At 36.1% G+C, this 23,177-nt stretch overlaps 1 protein-coding gene across 9 annotated transcripts in view; it reads right to left on the bottom strand.

Annotated features, from left to right (window-relative positions):
• Window positions 1–23,177, bottom strand: part of Pak3 (p21 (RAC1) activated kinase 3) — a 259,192-nt gene that overhangs the window by 21,824 nt on the left and 214,191 nt on the right. For all 9 annotated transcript variants that reach the window (XM_076918848.1, XM_076918846.1, XM_076918850.1 and 6 more), the window contains 4 exons: window positions 18,241–18,304; window positions 2,843–2,891; window positions 2,470–2,582; window positions 739–856 (listed from right to left, as the gene is read on the bottom strand). In XM_076918848.1, the coding sequence (XP_076774963.1) occupies window positions 739–856; window positions 2,470–2,582; window positions 2,843–2,891; window positions 18,241–18,304 (344 nt within the window). The remainder of the gene's footprint in view (window positions 1–738; window positions 857–2,469; window positions 2,583–2,842; window positions 2,892–18,240; window positions 18,305–23,177) is intronic.

The raw sequence follows: 23,177 nt of genomic DNA, 5'->3' as shown, positions 1-23,177 counted from the left end.
TCAGAAAACCATCGAATTGTCTAGAAATTAAATGCATTTTTAATCTCTCTTTATTAAGTGACAGATCCTCAGGCCCACTAGAGGGCTATAAGGAATATTCACAGAAAACTGTGAAAGCGATTACTTTCTGTGGTTGGGGAAAACTGGTTAATCAGCTTTCTACGGCCCATGAGATAACTCCAACAGGTCACAACACTGGCTGCAACACTGGTTGCCCATGTGATGGAAGTAGAGAACTGAGTCCCAAAGGTTGTTATTTGATATCCATATGTACACGTACTGTGCGCGCACGCACACACTCACACACACATGCACACACATTAAAAATTAAAATTACCCTTCTAGCAAATAATCAGAGTATAATGTATATTTTATGGAACTTATGTGGAACATGCAGAACGTAACAGTTATCTTGTATAAATTCCCCACAGATAAGAAAGGCATTCCATGAGAACATAATTGGCCATGTTCACTGACACTCCTGCATATGAGCTTGGATGCAGTGTCTCCTGAATGGCATATTAGAACATATAAGAGCCACAGAAAGGTAACTAGGTAAGGATCTGGCAAAGGTGATACAAGGGCACGGCATTAAGTTATAGTTTTAACACATTTTCCTTTTTTTTTCAGTAGAAAAGTACGCTGTTGTTATTTCGATGCTAGAAAGATCTGAATAACCAGTAAGAAAGCATTGGCAAACTTAATTTTTCACCAGTAAGAAACATTCTCTTTTCTTACCTCTCTACAGACAGCTGCTATCTGTCCTTCATCCATACAGGTTTCTGTGACGACATCAGTCAAAGAGCCACCAGCCAAGTATTCCATGACTACCCACAATTCATCACCCACTAAGTAGCTATAAGAAAAGAAAAAACCACTTTGACTTTGGACTAAGGAAGTAGAGATTCTAATATTCTCAGGCCTTAATTGTAATGAAAGTCAATTGTGAAGAGGGTCACTCCAATTATCCTTAAATGATTATTGAGGAACAATCTTCAGTGCTCAAAAACAGGAACTAGGGTCACTGGATAGCCTCAGCATCCAGGAGAACAGTAGGAGGTTATTAAAATCAGTTAGCACAATCTTCTTATAACCCTATTGACTTCACTCCACCTTAATCCACATGTATCTGCCTGGTATGGTGGCATACACCTATAAGCCCCCCTACTTGGGAAGATAAAGCAAGCAAGACAACTAAGAATTTAAGGCTAACCTCAGGTGTGTGATAAGTTTCAGGCCAGCATGAGTTACAGGGATATTTAAAGAAGAAACCAGACAAAGCAAAAAGCCTTTATCACTTCAAAATAAAACTTTCTATTCCATGCTGCTCAAATTATAGTACTTTGGGGATCCACAAAGCAGATCTCTTAAAATTCAAAATTCCCCTCCCTAGAAAACCCCTATCCCATGCCCCGTTTTCCTTTTTGCTTTTATACATTTTTAAAAAATGTTAATCAAAGGCTTTATAAGTTTGGTAATGCTCAATCAGAAGTGTAACCCAATACCCAACCTAGATATATAATCTATCTTTGACTGGTGGAGACACGTGAACATCTGCCTCCATGGCATCTGAAATGTAAATAAAATAAAAGAAAAAAAGAAAAAAATTCAAAATTCACAGGTTCCATTATTATTAACTATGGAGAAAAATCTAGAAATCGGGACTTTTTAAAAGTACAAATACAAGTTTTTAAAAAACTAAAAATGCAGAAATCTAATTGATGTCACACTGTTGCAAACAAGCCATAAAAGGGCACTACAAAAACAAAACAAAACAAAACAACCCCTCTGATTCAAACTTTAAAATTCAGTTGCCCTTCTCTACCACATCCATGTCTATTGACCTAACACTGACAGTGAGCCCTTACGCTCACAGAAGTTGAGACCTAATTTTATTTCCTTTGCATCCCATCAGAGAACTCAGCAGAGCGGTGCTAAGTGTACAATGACTGAAACTCAGAAGAAACAGATGTTAACCAGGGGAGAAGAGTTAGCTCCCTCTTTAAGTGCCTATTTGTAACACACTCTTAATACCACTGATGAAAGAGACATTAATTACCTGCTTTAGGAAAATGGTTTAAGATTAAAGTCTCAATTCCCCTCAACCTCACTGTCAGTTAATCATAAAGCATCCATTAAAGCTGGGCTATTGTCTGCCCTCTTTACTCAGCCTCTCAGGGGCCATATGGCTCCAAATAGACACTTGATGAAATGTTTCAAACATCACTGCTTTTTCCTATATGCAGTAATGTATTTCCTGCTAACATGGAGCTACCATTCTCCAAAGGAAACCATACAAACTACTTACGTTTAGAACCAGGCCCATCAAACATGTTTTCAGGTGTTTGATGGTTCATGAAGGTTTGCTCTTTTGCTTTGTATCATTTCAGAAATATGTTTAAATAAATAATTAGACAAGAAAATAACATCTTAGGAAAAAATATGTAAATAACAAGATAAAACACTTACCTATCTAAATAATTGACGATATTGGGGTTCTTATTTTCCCTCATGACAAGAATTTCATTAATAATTAATTCCTTTTTGGGTTGCTGTTGAAGGTTCATTTGCTTTATGGCCACCTGGATAATGAATAAAATACAAGAACATGACTGTTAAAATATACATGAATATAAATGTACAAATTCTTTATCTACTATTTTGTATCTGTTCTGCAAACTTATACCTTTTCTTTGGTCAGTCATTCTCCATTTCAGATATTTTGCATACCAACAAATTAATTTCCCATCCTAACCTAGTGCTACCCACTAGACACAAGTTATCAACAAGATAACTTGATAAACACAAAATAAAGTAATAAAGATCAATTAGTAGCACATACCTCTTGACCGGTCGCAATGTCTAGTGCTGTGTAAACAGTTCCTGATGCCCTGAAAAAGTGAAAATTACCCAATGAATAAAAAATGCAGGTGTTACTGATATTTTCCCATGTATGAAAAATGTGATTCTTTTTTCAGGTGAGTTAAGTTAGCAAGCTCAAGATTCAGTGATGAGGTAACACAGGGGCAGTTTCTAAACAATTATTAAAAGAACACTTGATACTAGATCTACTGTCTTAGCAAATTGTAAGTGCACAGTATTAAAACGACTGCCTTATATAGTAATTACATCAGAGACTAACACAATGAATCCTTTGTGGTGGACTGGGACCTTTCACTAGACTTTCTGGCACCAGTTCCTGGGCCCTGCACTATGCATTTGTGAAATTAGCATACTGGCCTTGTTCTTTCTAAGGAAACCCTGTACTATTTTTCATATTTTTTATGTATTTAAAACACCAACATTGCAGACCTCTGATTAAGCGAAAGTAAATTTCAGAAAAGAATAGCTCATCTTTTGCTTAGGCAACTATAACTCAGCCATTATTTTTAGCATATGGACAGAGTAGCTATTTTATGCATCTCTAACCCTTCATTTAATGAAGGGTTTCAGTGTGTGTCAGTGCTGTGCCTACACAAAGGAATCGCATGGTGGCTCTATTACAGAGCTTCTGTCTTTATTTTTATTTTTGCTAAATTTCTCAACAATTTCTGTGAGTTTTCCCTCCTGTGAAATACCTATTTTTTAAACCTATCATTCCTTAAGTCTTCGTAGTATTTATGCTTCTATTTTAACTTTACTTAGATTTCCCCTTGCTTTGCAAAGAGACAGTGTATTGTCCAGCTGAGATTCCAGTATCTTTCTGTGAATCACATTTGTTTTCTGAAGGTCTTCTTATACTTATCTTCAGTTGAGGAGGTATTCACTTCGTGGTAGCAAGCAAAACAGCTGAAAAACAATCTGCCCAATGATTCATTTACTATGTATTATAATGCTCTAAGATTTAGGTTGAGTTTAAAAAATATTATCTATCTATCTATCTATCTATCTATCCATCTATCTATCCATCCATCTATCTATCCATGCATCTCTCTCTTTCTCTTGTCCTTGTGTATCTCAGAATGGCCTTGCTGTGATCTTTTTACTTCAGCCTCCCAAATATGGGAATTACTGTCATGAGCCATAACTCTGTCAGGCATTTCTTTATGACTTTTCTCCCTTGATGAGCCACAATATTTCTGAAAAGCCTGGGATGCTTATGTCACCTGCCCCTGAAAAGGAAATGGGGGGTGTAGTATAAGACTTCATTGAATAATAGTAGGGATTTGAGACTGCTTCACCATCACAAGCTGTGAAACCTGGGTAAGTAATTTCCCCTCACTGAATTTCAGTCCTTTCAGAAAGAAAACAGTGACCACAGTAGCAGTAAGTGTGTATTGAATGTGTTCTGTGTGTCAGACACAGTGTTGAGAAGTTTATAGACTTGATTTTATGAGATTCTCCCTATATTTATATATAAGGCAACTCTATTATTCTCATCTCATAAATCAGGAACCTGAAAGAAAGATTGAGTAACCTTACCAGGCTATTCAATGTACAAACCGCATTCTGCCTAGCTTTACAAATCAGACTTAATCAGACTAAATATCAGACTTAATCTCTAGGTGGTACCTTAGAACAAGTACTTGGTGATTCTCAACATGTATGCTTATATCAAACGAATCTGTTTTCAATATTGTATATTGTAGACTCTATATTCAAAACTTAGAGTGGAAGCCCAATAAACATTTGTTGAATGGGCACATTAATAAAAACATTCTTAAGCAAAAATTCAATTGCAACAATACCTTTCCTTTCAATAAGGAAAGTATTTCACCCAAGTGAAGCTTATACTCTTCTTTCTTGGAATAACAGATCAGACATTCCTGAGTTGGGAGCCAATGTGTGATTTGTCCATTCAAATTGACAATTAGGTTGAATTCAGAGGAATAGATTGTCTCACTCAACTTGGTGCTTACTTCAGCAGCAGTAAGCCCAGAGGAGCTCTTCAAACCTAATTGCACACTATGCTTTTAAAAAAAAATCTTTATTCGATTTATTTCCAGATATCTAAAACACATGCATACATTCAGATGCAGAAGAATGACAGCATCTGTGAAATGAGATACTAGAAATTCCTCTCTTTACAACTTCAGAGTATCAAATGACACAATCTAAGAAAGCATTTGGCCCCTGAGTCCAGATTATCCCTGAAGCTTAATATGGCCACTGTTGTTACTGGTCCTTATTGCTGCTGTAGCTCTTCTTTTTACAGCAGAAGAGATCTGATTTACTGACTGTTGGTTAGAACCTCCCAATGCCCCAATTCTAACAACCTTGCTGCATATCTTTCCTTTTCAAAAGCAGGGGTTTTAAAAAGATAATTTGTAAGAATACTTTAGAGAGATGTTTTAGCCTCTCCCCTTGAGAAATGAGTTTGCATTTTTCTTTTTTTTTTTCTCTTTTTAAGTTTAGAACACATTAAATAAAAGTCATCTATGGGAATTTATAAAATAAGTAAGATGGGAACTAGTCTAGTTAAAGCTAGGGTAACAAAAGGCTAGCCTGCATGGTGACTTTTCCCCATGGGTGTTACTCCAGCCATTGAAGCACATTTCTGATGCCCAAGGGAATAAACCAATGATTGAGTGGAAGTGCAAGAGGGATTAGTGTTCAGCATCTTTGGAGATTTACTTTGCCATCCCATTGATTTCTTCCTTTTCTTTTCTGCTTTGTCCTTCCATTTCCTTCAGCATTTTATTGTCTTAAAATTGCTAGAGCCCTAGCCCTGAAACCCCAGTATCCCAGGAGTTACAACATCCATTTTTATAGACTTGCTGATTTAAAGGCACTGACCTTTTAGAGCATGGGTTACTAACTAAAACTAAATGGCTCACCTTTATCTGTCCTTCCCTCACTTTAATGGACAGATGCAATTGTTCAGTGGGAGACATTTCCCCCTTCTTCCTCCTCAGTTTTGCTCTGTCTTAAAATGGGTTCATACGAGCATTCACAAACCTACCATGTTATATTACTGATCAACAAGTTACTGTTTTGACCAACCTCTCTAGGGGACCTTCAACTCAAAATGAATAAATTCAGATACTGTAGAGAAACTTAGTATCTTCTTGACACTACAGCTAGCATAGCTATTATATCACTGAATCCCAAGTATTTTTTTTTTTTTTTCACTTCAAGAATTGTAGGTTGATTTCTGACTTGGTTACATGAGAGGATTTTGTTTTGTTTTGTTTTTCTTTTTTCTCCAAGAGATCTCATTATCTTCAAGATTCATCCATAATCACTCCCATTGCCCGCTGCTGGCTGAGGATAGCATTTCTCGTACCTATTTATTCACATCTCTGCTGGTTTAAATCCTACAACTCTCTAGTTGTGTGACTCTCAGTAACTTACCTTCGAAGGTGGATTAAATGTATGCTAAGCCTTAAAAGTCATACAGCTCTGGCACATAGTAAGTGTCAAATAAGTATTAATAATTATTATTTTGTTGCTTGTTTTACAATACAGCAACTAACTTCCCAATTGTAGTCTATAGATGACTAGGAAGCTCTTTACATACTTGGAGTTTTCAAGATACATAATGTTTCAAAATTAATAATATAAATTCAATATTTACCTAAAATAGTGGTAATTCAAATATAACATTTATTTCCTTTCTTGGGAGGATTTATCATAATGTGACTATTGAATATCACATTATGATAAAAAAAATCTCTAAACACTGGTAATGTGTAATTATTTTTTTTGATAAAGTGTAAGAACTCAACTATTAATAAATGCAGTTTGTGGTCAAGATTGCATTGCCTAGTTCACAGAAACAAGTAACAAGTTATTTCTTTGTAGGTGGTAAAGCAGTCCTCTCTTCATAATATTTAAAGCACAGCAGTATAAAGAAGACAACCTCTATGCCAATCACCTTCCCAAAAGATGAGCCTTGTGGCATTTTGGAGTATATTGAAATATCTCAATACATATGCTTACATTGTAACATGATGGAATACATACATACATACATATATACATACATACATATATGTGTGTGTGTGTGCTTGCACAATAAAATTTTACTTCATCTTAATTTTAAAACTATCATCTATTGACATCTTAGGACATAAAGATGACAGAAATCAAACTGATAGAGATGGAGATAAAACTCCTTATTCTCTGACATTGAATTTGTCAATTTGATTGTTTTCTATTTTTTAGCCAGCCACTTAATTAAATTGATTCTTTTATCTCATCTTATAGATCTAATGCTATAAGAATATTTGTCTATCTATCTATTTATTTATTTATTATAGGAATTTTATTTACTACAAATCTCAGTTCCTCAGATGGGACAAGAAAATTATACATCAGTAGACCTGAGTGCAAAACCAGATCATCCAAGTTTAACCACCTCATTATAGATGGTAACTGCGAAGCCACAAGAGTGGGAAGGATATGCCTGATATGAAGCAATTAAGTCACAACACTCTTCTAACTAGGAAGTAGAACTCTTTTAAAACTCCAGCATGGTTAAAGAATATCAAAAGTAACAGAATGCTTAACTATGGGCCCTCATCAATTACAGCTCTCAGCTTTGCACCAGGTGCAGATCAGTAGGTTGTCCTTGATGTGGCCAAATGCATAACCATCAAATGGAAACATTGCTATCTAGCCTGAAGGATCTAGAAAGAAACAAACAACCCACAATCTCCCCCCTTTCTCCACAAGTCAGTTTATCACTTTTCTCTAACAGTTTTCTTTTTTTCTAAGAACCAATGTCAAACCATGCTAAATAGTTGTCAGGGCAGCAACATGGAGAGACTAATAGTTGAGATAAATCATTTTGATGTCAACATGCGAATGAATTAGAGGATGGGGTGGGGCAAGAAAGTAAGGCTTCAGAGCATCTTTGCAGAGTGCGTAAAGAGAAGAAAGCAATAGGAAGCAATGTGGTGCACTATGAGCTTGGCGGGAATGAGTGATGTCACCAGAGGGCTAGGTGCTATTCCCTTTTAATGTTTTACAAGTTTAAGCATGGTGCTAATGAGGTCTCATTCAGGAACATAAGCCTCATTAGTATGGTTATTTTTTCTATCTACTCTTCCTTTTCCTGCTGCCGGTATTTATTGAGACTGTCCTTTCTGCCAGCTCTCTAGAAATGCATGAGGTCTCTTAGTGCCACTAGGTGCAACTCTAGTTGCCTCATTTTTACAAAGGAATAAAATTTTAACTGGGTAAATGGCGAGTAGCTTGCTGTGGTTACACAGCTAATAGCTGAGTTTAAAAATGCACCAGTTTGATGCCATTGCTTAATTTTTCAGCTACATCTTTTGCATGTTCCATTTTCTTATACCTTAAGTTAACATGCATATTACTAAGTTTTGTTATGGCATTTCCAGATATACTTGGTTATTCATCTCCCTTCACTGTGACCCTCCTCTACTCTTGATCTCCTCTTTCAACAGCCATATCCTTTCTATTGTCATGTTACATATATTCCATTACACTTTCCCCATTCTCTTCCCTTTCCCTTAAGATCCCCCCTTTTTTTTCAGGGGTGGGAGAATGAGGGAAAGATTGTGGGAGGCAGCAACCAGGAGGGGGGTGGTGTGTGGGATGCAAAGTGAATACACTAAAAAAGTAAATAAAGAGAATTTAAATAGAAAAATAACTCCCCCCCCCCACACACACATACACTCTTAAATATAGGTTTCATACATGAGAGAAAATATGCGGTATTTATTTTTCTGAGTCTGGTTTATTTTGTTCAACCTAATGATTTCCAGGTGCATCCACTTTCTGAAATATGATTTCATTTTTCTGTAAGGCTATCTGTCTTAACACTTTGAGCTTTAAACTAGATCTTAAGCATTTTTGTTAATGCTAAGTGCAACTGTGGTTCTTCCTCAAGTTCATATTTGTATCTGTTAAGTTGCCACCCCCAGATACTCTCCTGACCTCTGTGTTTCCTCTGTATGCCATGCCCATGTCCATGTTAGCCCATTCAGTTTCTTCCAGGGCATCATGTGTTTTATTCTTTTTGACATAAACATACATAGTAGTTCTGATTTTCTCACTCAATTAAGATATTCTATGTGACTAAGATTGATAAGGAATGATACTGAACAATTAAGAAAGCTACTACTTAATAGGTTCTTATATAGAAATTGTTTTGCTATGTAAATGCACTTGACATAAAGTTTCACAAACATATATTTGATACTATTACACAGGTCCTTGTTGTGCTGAATGAAATATGAGAGTAAATGTAAAACATAACCACCCGGAATGGATATAAAATTCCTGAATGGGACTTAAATATCCATTAAGACTTGTAAAGAATACTGTATGCAAAGATATTATGAGTGATGGTTCAGTGTTTTTTTTTTTCAGAAAATTTATTTCCTGAAAAAAAATGTATCACTAAGGTAAAACGTAAAATAGGATAAAATTACGTACGTCACATTGCCTGATGACCTAAGTATATAGAATGCAGTTAAAGCCAAATGGTACAACCTTTAATTAGTAAGATTATAAAATTCAGTGGGGGACTTTTCTGTTGTTTAGCTAGGACATAGCTTTTCTTAGATCATTCACAGTCATCCGTTTCTCAATAGAGCTGTAATACACTATGGATGTGAGGCCAGAAAACGCAGTAGATTATAGTCCACTGATAATGAGTCCACAGTTACAGAGCTTAATCCCTGGAAATGCCAGATAACTCTCAGTCACTCGCTTCAACATAAGTTTAAGCAGCTGTTTCGAAGTGTGTGCCATTGGTTTCAAGAGGTCCTGGACGGGAAAAGGGGGGCAGGTGGCTTAATACAGGCTCATTACCATAGCTGGAAAAAAAACAACTTAATGTGTAAACTCTGCTAATGGCATTTGAATGTGTGGCATCATCTTCCTTTACAAGGGACAGCATACAACACAAGGCATTTAAGAGCATTAAGTAGAACAAAGGGCATCTTCCATTGGCCTATAAACATTGTTTTTCACAAACGCTAATGTATTTCCAATCTCCTCCATCACAAAGCCTATTATAGAGCTTAGACTATGTCTATTTAGTGTCCCATAGAAATCTTCTGCCTTGTGTGGTCCAAAGTAGATCCAATGAGAAAGCAAATACTTTTTGGGTGGGTGGTCCAACCCAAAGAATAACACACTAGACACCACTTCTACTCTTACTCTGAATGAGTAGGACAACAACAAAAACCGGGTCAGAGGTTTATTCTCAGCACTTACCCATGAGTTCTAAGCAGCATACTGTTTGGCAGATTATCTAAACCAAGGAGCTATTCCTCATGCCCTTTGAGAAAGGAGGGCACTGGGGTAGACCCAAATTAGAGCAAAGTATACAAACGTATATATGAACATGCCATAACTAAGCATATTCTTTGATATGGTAACCTAAAAATTTAATAATTTCCTCTTAAAGAAATAAGATTTAGAGCTATTTATCTTCATCATGGGCACTGAGACTGTAAAGAGGACTCCTCGTGGAATATTTGGGATAAATCTGAAAAATGCATAACATAATATATTGACTTTTAAAACTTTAAAATAAATGTAAAGGGGCCAGTATTGGGTGTTTGATTGCACATGAACTAGTAATAGAGCTTAATCATCATTGTAATGAATTAATTATATAGTCATTAGGTTTGATGGTACAATTGAGAAATATCTAGAAGTTGCCTAAAACTTCTTTGGCCATATGTATGTCTTAATGTCTAGAAGTAAAATGATCTAAAAAATTGTTCTCATTGCCACTTTCCATCAAACCTGGATGTACAGCTGAGTTAATCCCTAAAGAAATACGGCATGACATTGACATTATATACATATTGGATATTGGCAAACAAATTCTTCAGGATAGACACATTTTACCTATACTTATACATTGCATTTAAAAAGTCATGGTGGTTATGAGTCTTTATAGTTGTACGATAACTCCAAATACAACTGTACTTGCAAACAGACACATTTATAAGCTACTGTTGAACTATGAAATTTAGCTATCTTTACAGGGAGCAACTTGGAAATTTTTTTTTTAATTTTTTTAATTTTTTAATTTTTTTTGCAACTTGGAAATTTTAAATGCATATATTATTTGATGCAAAATTGCATGCTTATGAAGTTATCCTAATATTGTATAAATGTAAAATGATTTATTTGCAAAGATTATTGCTGAAGCTCTGTTTAATATATCAGAAACAACCCTAAATGTCCACCAATGGACCACTTAAAAGTCCACCAAAGAGCCACTTATGGATCAAACATCTCAAATATCTTAGATGTAAGTCAGATGATTTATTTATATAACTGTCAGGGTACTCCCAAAGGAGCTGTAGCAAATTATAAATACAATGATGTTAAAGATATGTAGGAAGATATTGAAGTGAAATGAGAAAGTAGAAAAATCTACCAAACCAATATATAATTCTATATAATGTGTAGTTTTAAATCTGTAAGTGGGAGCGAATGAACAAGTAATCATTTAAGCAGCTATATTTCTAATAGCACATGTATTCAGAAAAGTCAAACCAAAAAACTATTTTAAAAATTATTTTATAGTTCAGCTTACATTCAAGTCTATATGAAATCTGTGTGAGCATGTGCTTGAGTGGACTTTTAAATAGTTAATCAAAAAAAATAGAGTATTGCAAATAAAACCAATAGTAATTTGTTTCTGAAAGTTTCCTTTATGCAGAATAACTGGAAATCTGGGGACACGTGCTGAAATGACACACATTTCATTGTGTATTCTTCTACAAATTCTTGACGTTATACTGCTTTAAACAACTTCAGCTCTCACAAACAAAACAAAGTGTTGTACTTTGGTTATGAAATCTATCTCCGAAAGGCTCCAATGTTAGAAGCAGGTGGAGGTATTCAGAAATTAATGGCTCACGTAAGCACTGCCTCTATGACTAGGTTGTTCCACTGACAAGTAAGTAGCTGATCGGGCTGGTAAGAGATGGGATCTGGTTGGAGAAAGTGGTACTCTAAAATTGTGTCTTTGAAGGGTTTTTCATGTTATGGGTCCATCTTGTAACTCCCCCTGTTTTCTGATTGCCATGAGAAGTGATCAGCTTTCATTTGCCATACCTTTCATCATGACTTCTATCTCACTTAACAGCAATAAAATTAGCTGATCACAGACTGAAACCTGTGAAACACTGAACCAAAATAAACACTTTCTTTCCTTGTTTTTTTTTTTTTAATGTCAGTTATTTTGCCATAGCAAAGAAATGGTGATTCACACACATTGCAACCCGTATCTCTCATTGTGTTTCATAACCTATGCCATATCTATTATTCTAGCATTATTTCAACTATAAGTCTACTGTATATATTTTCTTCTTCTTCTCTCTTTAATAGGGGTTCAACAAATAGTGAGTATTTATAACAGGCACTGTTGTAGAGCTAGGGACAACAAGGTGGATAAACGAAATTTTGTTTATTGCCTTGCTTGTTCTTTGATTATTTGTGTTTATTGTCTTGCTTGTTCCTTGACTATTTTCGTCTATTATATTGCTAGTTCCTCAATCTAGAACTGACCTTAATAATTGCATGTAATTAAAATGGTATAAAAGCAAAAAAGAAGGAGGGGGAATGAGATAGGTGGTTTCTGGGGAGGGGAAATGGGGAAAGGGGTTGAGACCTGAAATATAAATAAACAGAAAAGGCAATAAAAATAAAATATGTTAAGATTATACAATAAAATATAAATATTTATGAAAAAAGAATCTAAAGCAAATGTTGTGTACTTCAAGTGAAGTCCCATGATCAGCACTTCTTAAGTTCTTATACCATTTCAAATCATAAAATGGCCTATCTTCTAAAAATCCATTTTCATAGCCCCTTCTTTTGATATAAATCATGTATTCATCCTCTTTGTCCCCTATCTCTTTGTAAGTGCACTATAATGTTCATTATATTCTGTTCCATGTCATAAAATGGCGTATAGGTGAGTCACCCTAAATAATAACTAAAAAGTACAAGCTAACATGACAGAATATTTAAGCACATGACACGTGCTGAGTTAGGCACTTTAAATGCCTTCTCGTGTTTGTTTTTCAATCTTAGGGAGTACACACATTCTGCTTTACCATGAACAGGAAAACTTGTATTTAAAGGAATTAAGCTGCACATGGCCTTTTTGACTTCAAAAGGTTATCTTTCCCCCATTAATCATTCCAAAATTCTCCTCCTCTTCTCTTTTTAAAGTTTTATGACAATTTATAAGTACTAGATAGAAGCTGTTACAGGTGTGATCTACAGGAGTCAGAAAGAAGGGAGAAAAGGCCAGTGAAGGCCTGGGCAGATCAAGGATTCAAGGGGAGATGACAAGATAAAAGTGTGGATCATTACAGAGTAGATGCTCATCAGTGGGGATAAATCTGCCCCATCCTTTCACCTTCATGATTTTCTTTTTCTTTCCTTTTTTTTTCCTAGTGTGAATAGAACGTCAGGTCTTGTAAGCAAGTGCCATTGTGAAGCTAGAGTTCCAGCCATTAGCTTATTTCTTAATACAAAGAACCATTTCTTTTTGCTAGACATTTAGAGAGTTGATAAATACAAGCTCACTGTGGGCTAGCAGAATCTGGTTCTTTAAATGGGTGTGGGGCCGAGACAGGATCTCTCTATGTAGTCCTGGTTGTCCTGGACCTTACTATGTAGACGAGACTGTCCTCAAACCCAGATGTCCTCTTGACTGCTGGGATTAAAAGCACTACACCCAGCCCACAACCCGCTTCTTATTTATAGCTCTACATTAAGCACAGTGAGTACTCAACCATTGTTCACTAAATTTAAATATTTGCTAAGCAGGATCTAAACCAGTTTAGATCTGTGAAGCTTTTTACAAAACAAACAAATCCACTAACATTGTTCAGAAAAGGCACTATGGGTTTGAAAGAAAAGGTGATCTATTTTTCAGCAATCTCATTTGAGGAAAAAAAAAAACTTTGAAATGACTTCATACATATCAGTGAGACATCCACCTGGCAGTTGCCAGCCTTTCTAAGTCCCTCGATTTGTCACACTCCAAGTGCTTATTTAGGAACGACACACAATTCTGATGATTCTTGACTGAAGAAAAATATGTGATTCAGCTGTCTTACCAAAATCCATTTACCATCTATGTTCTTTTATAGAACTCACATAGAGTGAAACTACTTTAGTTTCTACCTTGACACCATTCTCGAGATAATGACAATTTGGGGGACTATCTGACTCGTTCTCCTTCCTTTCCTCCTTCTCTCTTTTCTATTTCTCTCACGCTTTCTCTACATATCTGATCAAAATGTCTAGATTTGGTAGCCACTATCATAGAACACTTTTCATAGAAAACTTAGTGAAATTCTGTCATTTTAAAAGCTTAGGCTCAAAGATATGGCTTCCAATGATTAGACTTGAAATTCTGAGCTTGATTTATGATCAATGAAACTTAATTCTATGGCCCTAGGCCTGAATGTTGGGATGGCAGAAACCCATACTGGAAAAATGCAGTTTTCCAAGTCAATGAGGGTGATTAATGACGAGGTTTTTCTTAAATTCAGCCCGGAAGATTGAGCTCTTGTGCTCCTTGGAGCTGAAAATGGAATACTGAGGTTGATTGTTTCTAGCACTAAATGATTAGTGACAGGATTTTAAAAGTCACCATAACAATAGGTAAAGCGAAACAATAAAAACCAAGACTTAATGAAAAGAAAATAAAACCACTGTGTTTTGGAAGTAGAGACTAGCTTGCCTAGCTTAGGGCAATAATTTATGGAAAAATCAGTTGCGAGCCATTTAAGTAAAAACAAAGTTAATATAAGTGCTTTTTTAAAAAAATTAGAGAAAGTATTTTGTTTATTCACCCAAAACCTTATGTGTGGGGAATGATCCATTGGAAAAAAAAACAATGATTAAATTAAAATTAATATAATAAATTATAAAATCCCAATAAATAAACTTAAGCTCCTGCGTTATAACTTAATAGCTGGTTTTAAAGTGTACGTTGATTTTAGTTTTATACTAAGATTATTTATGCTCTGTGTGTATCTGAAAATTATCATTGAAAAGTGCAGCCAACGGACACGAAAAAGATTGATGTGCAGCACATACCAGAGGAGCAACCATGCCCTAGGACCAAAAAAAACCCGAGTCATTGTGAAAGAAAAAGGGATGAGGATGGATGGAGAAAAGGAATGATAAAAAAAAAGAAAGGCCGAAAACAGAATGATAGAAAGGAGAGCTGGACGGAAAAACACTTTCTTCAGTTCAAGAAAAGAATCCCAGAGAGAGAGACCAGCAGACAGGGGAAGCTCTGCAAGTAATCTTTGAGTCTGGCTGTTGTTCATAACTGTACAAAAATATCTGAGGGCCCACTAAATAAGCTTTGCAGTGTACTGGACACTAACAGAGACAAAAGAAGAAATACAGTAGACTTCCTAATCTCTAAGAACTTATTATGACTGAAACGTCAACTGGCTTCATCATTTTAAAAATCATGCAGTCTCTCAAACAATGTAAAACAGATGTTTCTGCTTCACCAAATAGGAAATATGCTGTTTATTTTAAATTGCGAACGATTTTTTTTTTGGTTTGCTTTTCATCCTCCTCTTCTTCATCTTCTTTCATGATAGGGTTGCCCAGGCCACTGTCATGCTTTCTATGTAACTGAGGATGACTTTGAACACCTAATCCTTCTGTCTTCACCCTCTGAGCACTGAGACTAGAGGTGTGCCAGCATGTCTGCCTGTCCCCTAATTTTAGATGATAAATACTTTATAAAGGTATTCATATATAACTTTCCGTTTTACCTTCACAAATCCAGGTGTGATTAGCACTCACAGGTGGAAATCTCTTTGGTGATCAAAGTCACTCAATGGTGGCCTAATCTTTGTTTTTGAAGCTATTACTTTGGCTCCATTGTCTCAGGTATTTGAAATCATCTCCTAACTATTTTTGTTTTGTTTTTATTTGTTTTACTTTTTAATGAAAATAAACCCATATCTCCCATTCTCACCTCTTAGAACACAGTTACATAATAAAGCACTTCATTGAAATTCTAATTAAGACAGTGATTTTTCAATAGACATAGATTGAATTGTAAACAATTCAAAGTGTAAACAAGTCAAATATGAGTCTATAAACTGAAAAGCTTCTATATTGCAAAACTCAGTAGAATGAAGTAAAAACTTGCAGAATATACATAATGTGAGAGAATACATGTGATAAATCAAGCTTAGGATCTAGAACATATAAGGAAATTAAGGAAATTAAAACCTCAATAGCAAAAAAAGGGGGCTCAAATCATACTACTTACAAATGGTAAATAGAGTTAAATAGAATTTTTTTTCCCAAAAGCTGACACACATGGACCATGGGACAATATCACCAGGGAAATTCAAATCAAATTAAACCACAAGAAGATATCATCCTACCAGAAGAAGAATGGTTAACACCGCCCCCCCCCAAAAAAAACCCAAAGGGTAGCAAATACTGATGACAATGTGGAGAAAGGGGAACTCTGGTGTAGTAGGGGCGAAGAAAGAATGAAGGAAGGCAGGCTGTCAGTTAAATAGGAGCAATAAGTTTCTGTGTGCTATTAAAAAGTAGGATACCTACAATGATAATATACAGATATATATTTGAAGCTAAAAGGCATCTTTTGAATGTTCTAATAGAAAAAATTGTTATGTTTACTCTGATTTGAACACCATGTAATATATTTTTAAATTTTACTTTATTATTATAATGTGTGGAGTAAGTTCTCTCTTTCCACATGGATTCTGGCAATTGAGCTTGGGTGGTCAAGATTTCATGACAAGCGCTTTTACCTGCTGTGCCAGCTAGCTTACCATACCACCCAGGTGTGATATCAAAGCACCACATCACTACCCATAAATATGTATAATTATGTGTCTGATATGTGACCCTTGGGAAAGGGTCCTTCGACCCCTAAAGGAATCATGACTCACATGTTGGGAACTGCTGGTTTAGACAAATGCAATAAAATATATTATCCCAAATAGGCAATCAATACACAAATTGTCTACGAGATATTTTATAGTATTTTTGACATGATGGACTTGAAATTACATGTGTATTTTATACTTGTAGCACATTCCAGTTTGGACAGCAACACTGCAAGTGCCCAACCACCAAAGAAAAGCCAAATGTAGCTTCCATGGGGAACAATGATGATCTGTGGTGTTGTCCCCCCAAACAGTGCATATCTACCCTTTAAAAATGATTTAACTAGATGTGGGTATGTGGGTTTGTACACATGGGTCCAGGTACCTATGGAAGCCAGAATGAGCATTGGATCCCCTTGTGCTGTAACTACTGACACGGATACTGAGAACTGAACTGTGTCTTCTGTATACACACTCTATCATAGAACCATCTGTGCAGTCCTCATCATTTCTTGCTTGTAACCAAGCACAGAATAAAATCTAAAAGCCATTTTTTCTATGTTGCTGTAATATATAATACTGTCTTTTTGCAATTTGTTTTGTGGTATTTTCTACTTGGACATGAAGAAAGTTAATTAAATTTGCTATATAGACGAGAAAGCACATCTCTCATTAAACATTATTGCATCCTCAGGGCCTGTGGTTTAGTCGTACACTGAGGCTTGAGATACATGTATCCTTCCAGTTGAGCTGCAGAACAGGTGACTCCTACATCTACCTCTAATGAATGATTCAATATTGGTTCACATGTCTAGCTGATGCTGAGGATCATCTGAGGACTGTTTTAAAATAAGATTGTCATTCCTGGAGTCTAATTCAACTATCTGATGATTTGGGTCTGGAAATCCACATCTTTAACAAGTACAGTAGAGGAAAAAGAAGGACCTGGTCTCATTTCAGGACTGTTGATTTATTTTGTCTGTACTCAGAGAGTCGAGCCTGCACAACCCCCAGCCATTCAGTAAGGACTTTCTCCTTTTCAGTCTGCCAATGTTCAGTTTGACAAAGAAGTAGGATCTAATCCACACCTGCATTTGGATTTTAGGGCAGAATGCAACAATTTCGTTCAGATAAGCTACTTCTTCCTCTAACTCTATTGCTTTTCTAGGTAAATCAGTGTGAATGTACACATGAGATCTGGGTATCAAAATGTCCCTCCAAAGCACCACCTCAGAAACAGTGAAGACTCCAGTAGCATGTGTTTCGACATTAATTACCAAGCAACCGACTAGCAGGGAAAAAGATAATATTGATTATACAAAACAGACTATAATTCAGAGAACAGGAGTAGTGACTTGATGGAATACCTGAGATGTCAGTAAATTTGAATGTGTGCACGCTGTTGGCATTCATCTTGGTATTTCAAATAAAAATTACTCACCCTTGACCAATTTTTTCAAATCTTGTATATTTCTTCTTTGGGTCCCCAACACTCACAATGCTTCCTGAGAGACAGAGAGAGAGAGAGAGAGAGAGAGAGAGAGAGAGAGAGAGAGAGAGAGAGAGAGAGAGAAGTGATTTCCTTTTACACTAAAAATTATGAGATCAAAGTCAATAACCTTCACAATTTATATGAAAAATATACTTAATTTGCTTAAAATACACTGAAATATATTAATTAAAGTGGTGATAATAATCCATGCTGCTTATATTAAAAACTGCTGATATCTGCAAAACAAGAAATGGACTGACAAAAAGCTCAGCATTTATTTTTAAAAGGTCATCATAAAATCAATATTATAGATTAAGAAGTTAAAATACCGAAAAAATTGTACCCATAATTTTATAAAATAATTTATCTGATTTGGTATAAAGATAAGCATTCCAGTACATTTAATTTCACAAAGTGAATACCTATCAAGTAATTAATGTTCGCTAGTTCCATGGTAGGGGGATGGTAAATAGAGTCTACTGAATAAGTCTGGCCATACAGTAAGAAGACTCATACTTTCCAAAATTAAATATCTCTTAACTTAGGAGTCTACTGGAGCTCAAAATATTTGACCAGCATTTTTGACATACGATGTAAACCATCATAAAACTTACCCATTTGAAATGTACCCATTTTTTGTGTATGCTTCATTCATATGTATGAACTTGTGTGTGTATGTGTGCGTGTTCATGCACATGTGTATGCATGTATGGAGAGACAGATTCACATTAGGTGTATTCCTCTATGGCCTTCCACCTTATTTTCTCACATGGGATTTCTCACTGAACCTAGAGCACACTGACTTGGCAAGACTAGCAGGCCAGCATGTTGCATAGATCCATTTCAACAGCATTAGGGTTACATGCATGCACCACCAACACATCCTTATTAGGTGTGTGCCGATGTTCCGAACTCAGAAACAGCAACCACTTTAAAGAGTAAGTAATTACTTTCACCCTTCAATGTTTTTTTAAAAATGTCTTTCAGATTTTACGAACATCATATGTGTGTGTATGTATACAAATTTTATATACATATATAAATAAATAAATAATTTGGGGGGCTAAGAAGATAGCTCAGTATTTATAGCACTTGCAAGCACTTGACCAGAGTCATAGCCCCAAGAACACACATAAAATATCAGTTGGACATCATAGCACACTTGTACCTCCTGTGCTTAGAAGGCAGAGATGAGATACTGAAGGAAAGAGGGTAGCTAGATGACTTGTATTAAGGAGCTCTGAGTTTAGCTTAGAGTCTATGCTATGATGAAAGAGGTGAAGAGTAACCAAATAGAACTCCCTATTCAACCTAGAGCCTTCACATGCACGTGTACACATGTGTATCTCTATAGACATGTGTATTGATACTTGTGTGAACACACTTATATACAGATACAACGCATGCACACACAACAAATAACAACAATTAAACATTCCACGAAGAAACACTTTATGCATTGCCAGTTACTTTTCTTGTTGTCTGAAAGCAGAGTTAGGGTACAATGAGGCTATTTTAATACTGGCTACAGCATGAAGGTTCAGAGAGAAGAGTCGGGCTGCTCAGAAACAAATGTCTGCTTCTCTATGAGAGAAGCATATTTCATTGTCATTATGATAGTCGTCTGCAAGACTTGGGTGGAATTCTGAAGCAATTCTCTTCCATGGGTTCCTAAGAAACCTAAGTGAGACTACAGAGTGGTTCCTGCAAGGCAGCTGATGAGACTGCAGTTGGTAAGGCGAAACTCGAGATGGTAGGGATGCAGGAAGATAGGAGAACTTCACTGGATTATATATACACCCCTCTTATCTCTTTCTAAATAATCGTGCAAAAGTTCCTCCTTGCTACAAGGTGAAGCCCAGATTCCTCAGTTGAACACTGAATGGCATTCACCATCCAGCCCCATCTGGCTTTTCCCTAACCAGGTTAAGCAAATGTTCTTCTCCTCTCTCCTTCCCTTCTGCTTTAGATCATAGGAGAGCTCTCATCATCCAGTAGCTATTCACACATGCTTTTCTAGTCCCTTTCCTATCTAAGGCATGGCTTCCTAATTATCGCCCAAATGTAACCTCAGAGCACCAGCCTGTGCAAAGTCTTCTATGATCACTCTAACAAAACAGACATACTTTTATTTGAAGTCAGGAAATCTGTGTTTTTATCCCTTTAATTTTGGTGCTCAGTGCAGTGGTTGCACTGAACAAGTAATTGAATCAATGTAAGAAAACATATATTCAAATAGAGTACCATGTATTACAGATAGACCTTACACTAATTTAGATGACTATTTTTGCCCCGTCCTAGTGGAGAACCTAATTAAAACCTAATAATTGACAGTATGCATTCAAGGAAAATCAGCTAAATGTTTCAATTATGGACTATATATCAGGTTTGGGGTTTATCATTGCTGGGATTTGTATGGGGGTGTTTGGTTGACCAAGGTCAACATTGAACTTCTGACCCTCCTATGTTCACCTCTTGGGATCTGGGATGACAAGCGTGCATCACTAGACTCTATGAGTGTGGTGTTGGGGACAGAACTGACAGCATCACGAATGCCAGGTTAGCACTCTACCAGTGAGCCATACCCCAGACCTGGGTTTTGTTCTTTATTTTTTTCTTTATTGTTTGACAGTTTCATACTGCCTTTGTTTTATCCTTTTCCCCCTTTCTCTTTTCTTTCACATTTTTTTTTGAAAATGGATGCTCATGTTTCAGTTGGGTTTAGTATGACAGATACTGTGATAGTTGCTATGATCCATTGTCTCAGGCAGTGGTGCTGTCAATCTATCCTCTATGCAGCCTGGTGAGACATCTGAGAATTGTCTTTGAGTCATCCCTTGCATTCACTCCCCGCATATGAGGTTTATTTAGTGCTAAGTCTGTATCTGTTTTCTTTCTTGACTCCCTTTTTTTCCCAACTCACTCCTTTCTTAATTCTGCTTCTGTTAGACTCTCCTCATCTTTGGTTCTAACATTCTGCTAATTAGAATTCCTTTTTCCAGGCACTGTCATGTCCACCCAGGTTCTGTACCGTTCTTACGATGCTTTAAGTACAGACCTGGTCAGATGAGTCTCTGGTTTTGATACCAGACACATCTGACACCTATAATTAAAGGTCAAAGTCCTTGGTACCAAGTTCAAGGATCACTATATGTTAAAATTGCATCTTTAACAGCTAGAACTTTATGCGCTGACCAAAGAATATTAAGCGTAATTCCAGAGGAGCCCTGTTTAGTAGTAACCATTAAGCTGTCTCTTCTACACAGCCAGTAAAAACTTTAAGAGTAATTCTTCTAAGAGTATTCTTATTTCTTATTTTCACTTTTTATGTATGAGTGAGTGTGTGAGGCAGAGAAAGTATGTGGAAGTGTGTGGTGTTTCTGTGTACATGTGTGTGTGTGTGTTTGTGTGTGTGTGAAAGAGCGAGAGAGTGAGACAGAGACAGAGACAGAGACAGAGACAGAGACAGAGACAGAGAGAATGTCACATGTGCAAGGAGGGTAGGTACCCAAGGAGGTCAGAAGAGGAAATTGGATTTCTTGGAGGTGGAGTTTCAGACATTATAAGCCACTTAATATATATGCCAGGAACCAAACTCTGGACCTTTTTTTTTTAGTGACATTTTTTCTTAAACTGATGAACTATTTCTTCTAACTCTGATACTTTATTCATTACAGTGTCTAGCTATTTACCTTCAAGTCTGCATACATTGCTTCTTGGTGTTTTGGCTAAGATCAAGTGAAGTCTTTGCATGCTCTATTCCTCCTGGAACATACTTCTTGTGTTTTCCCCATTAGCAAGCTCCCTGCTTTAAAGGCGTTCTCAGATGTCACTTCTTCTAGGAAGGCCCCATGATCCCTTTGAATAAAGTTAATAACGTCCCTTTTCTCTCTCTCTAGTGCTAACTCTCTTCCACCTTTTAGGCTGTTTTAATGACAGGAACCTAGTCTTATTCACCAGTATATCCTTTGTGTTCTTATACAGCACAAGCTATAAAATATATCAAGTACTCAATAAATGCTTGTGGAATTAAACACAAGTAAAATTAGTTATTTCCTTTTGTAAAAAAAAAGGGTCCATGGTTCAAGAAAAGTTGAAGAATATATTTTATTTTATTTTATTTTATTTGAGTTATGTCTCTAGAATGCCACCAACTTAGTGATATGTGAGTTGCTATTCTAGTTTTCAAATTGTCTAATGGATTTCCACATCCCTAAATTCATCTTTCATCTAAATTCAAGTCAGTTATTAATGGGTAAGTGCCTGGATCTTTTTTCTTCTTTTGATGAAATGATGATTTTAAAGTCACTTGAAACCATAGTGTTATTAAATGGCTTATACTTTTTGGAGAAAGTTTTGCTCCGAAGTTGCTGAGCAAACTCTTTTCCATAGACTGATCAAAAAGCAAATAAGCTTTAGCTCAAACCACTGTCTGAAATGCAAGCAATTTCAATTGGCAGGGCTCAGTTAATGAGGTAGTAAATTATTCAACCATTATTTCCACGGTATGTGGTGTTAAAAAAAATCTGGAAATGGATCTTACTAGGAGACAACCATTTTGATGAGATTGTGCTTCAGAATTTAACTGCTGTCCAATTAAAATGGCGTCCCCACGCCCTCTGTCCTTTCCCAGATAGTCTGTGCTGCCATCTACTGACAGCAGGCAAATATACAAGAGGCTTTCCATTACAATTCTTGTAACAAAACAAGATTTTAAAATGGTCCCTTTCCTTAGGTCAATTACAATTTGCTTTTATAAATTACAACAAAGAAAGGTAAAGTATGGGGATACAGTAGGGCAAAAATTTAGGCCAACCAATAAAATTCAGTGAAAAAAACTGTGATACAAATAGCAGAACAGTTACCAACCAATTAAGAAACAAACC

The sequence above is a fragment of the Arvicanthis niloticus genome, chromosome X, assembly GCF_011762505.2.
Source record: "Arvicanthis niloticus isolate mArvNil1 chromosome X, mArvNil1.pat.X, whole genome shotgun sequence".
NCBI classification, from domain to species: Eukaryota; Metazoa; Chordata; class Mammalia; order Rodentia; family Muridae; genus Arvicanthis; species Arvicanthis niloticus.
This window is presented reverse-complemented; position numbering and strand designations above follow the sequence as displayed.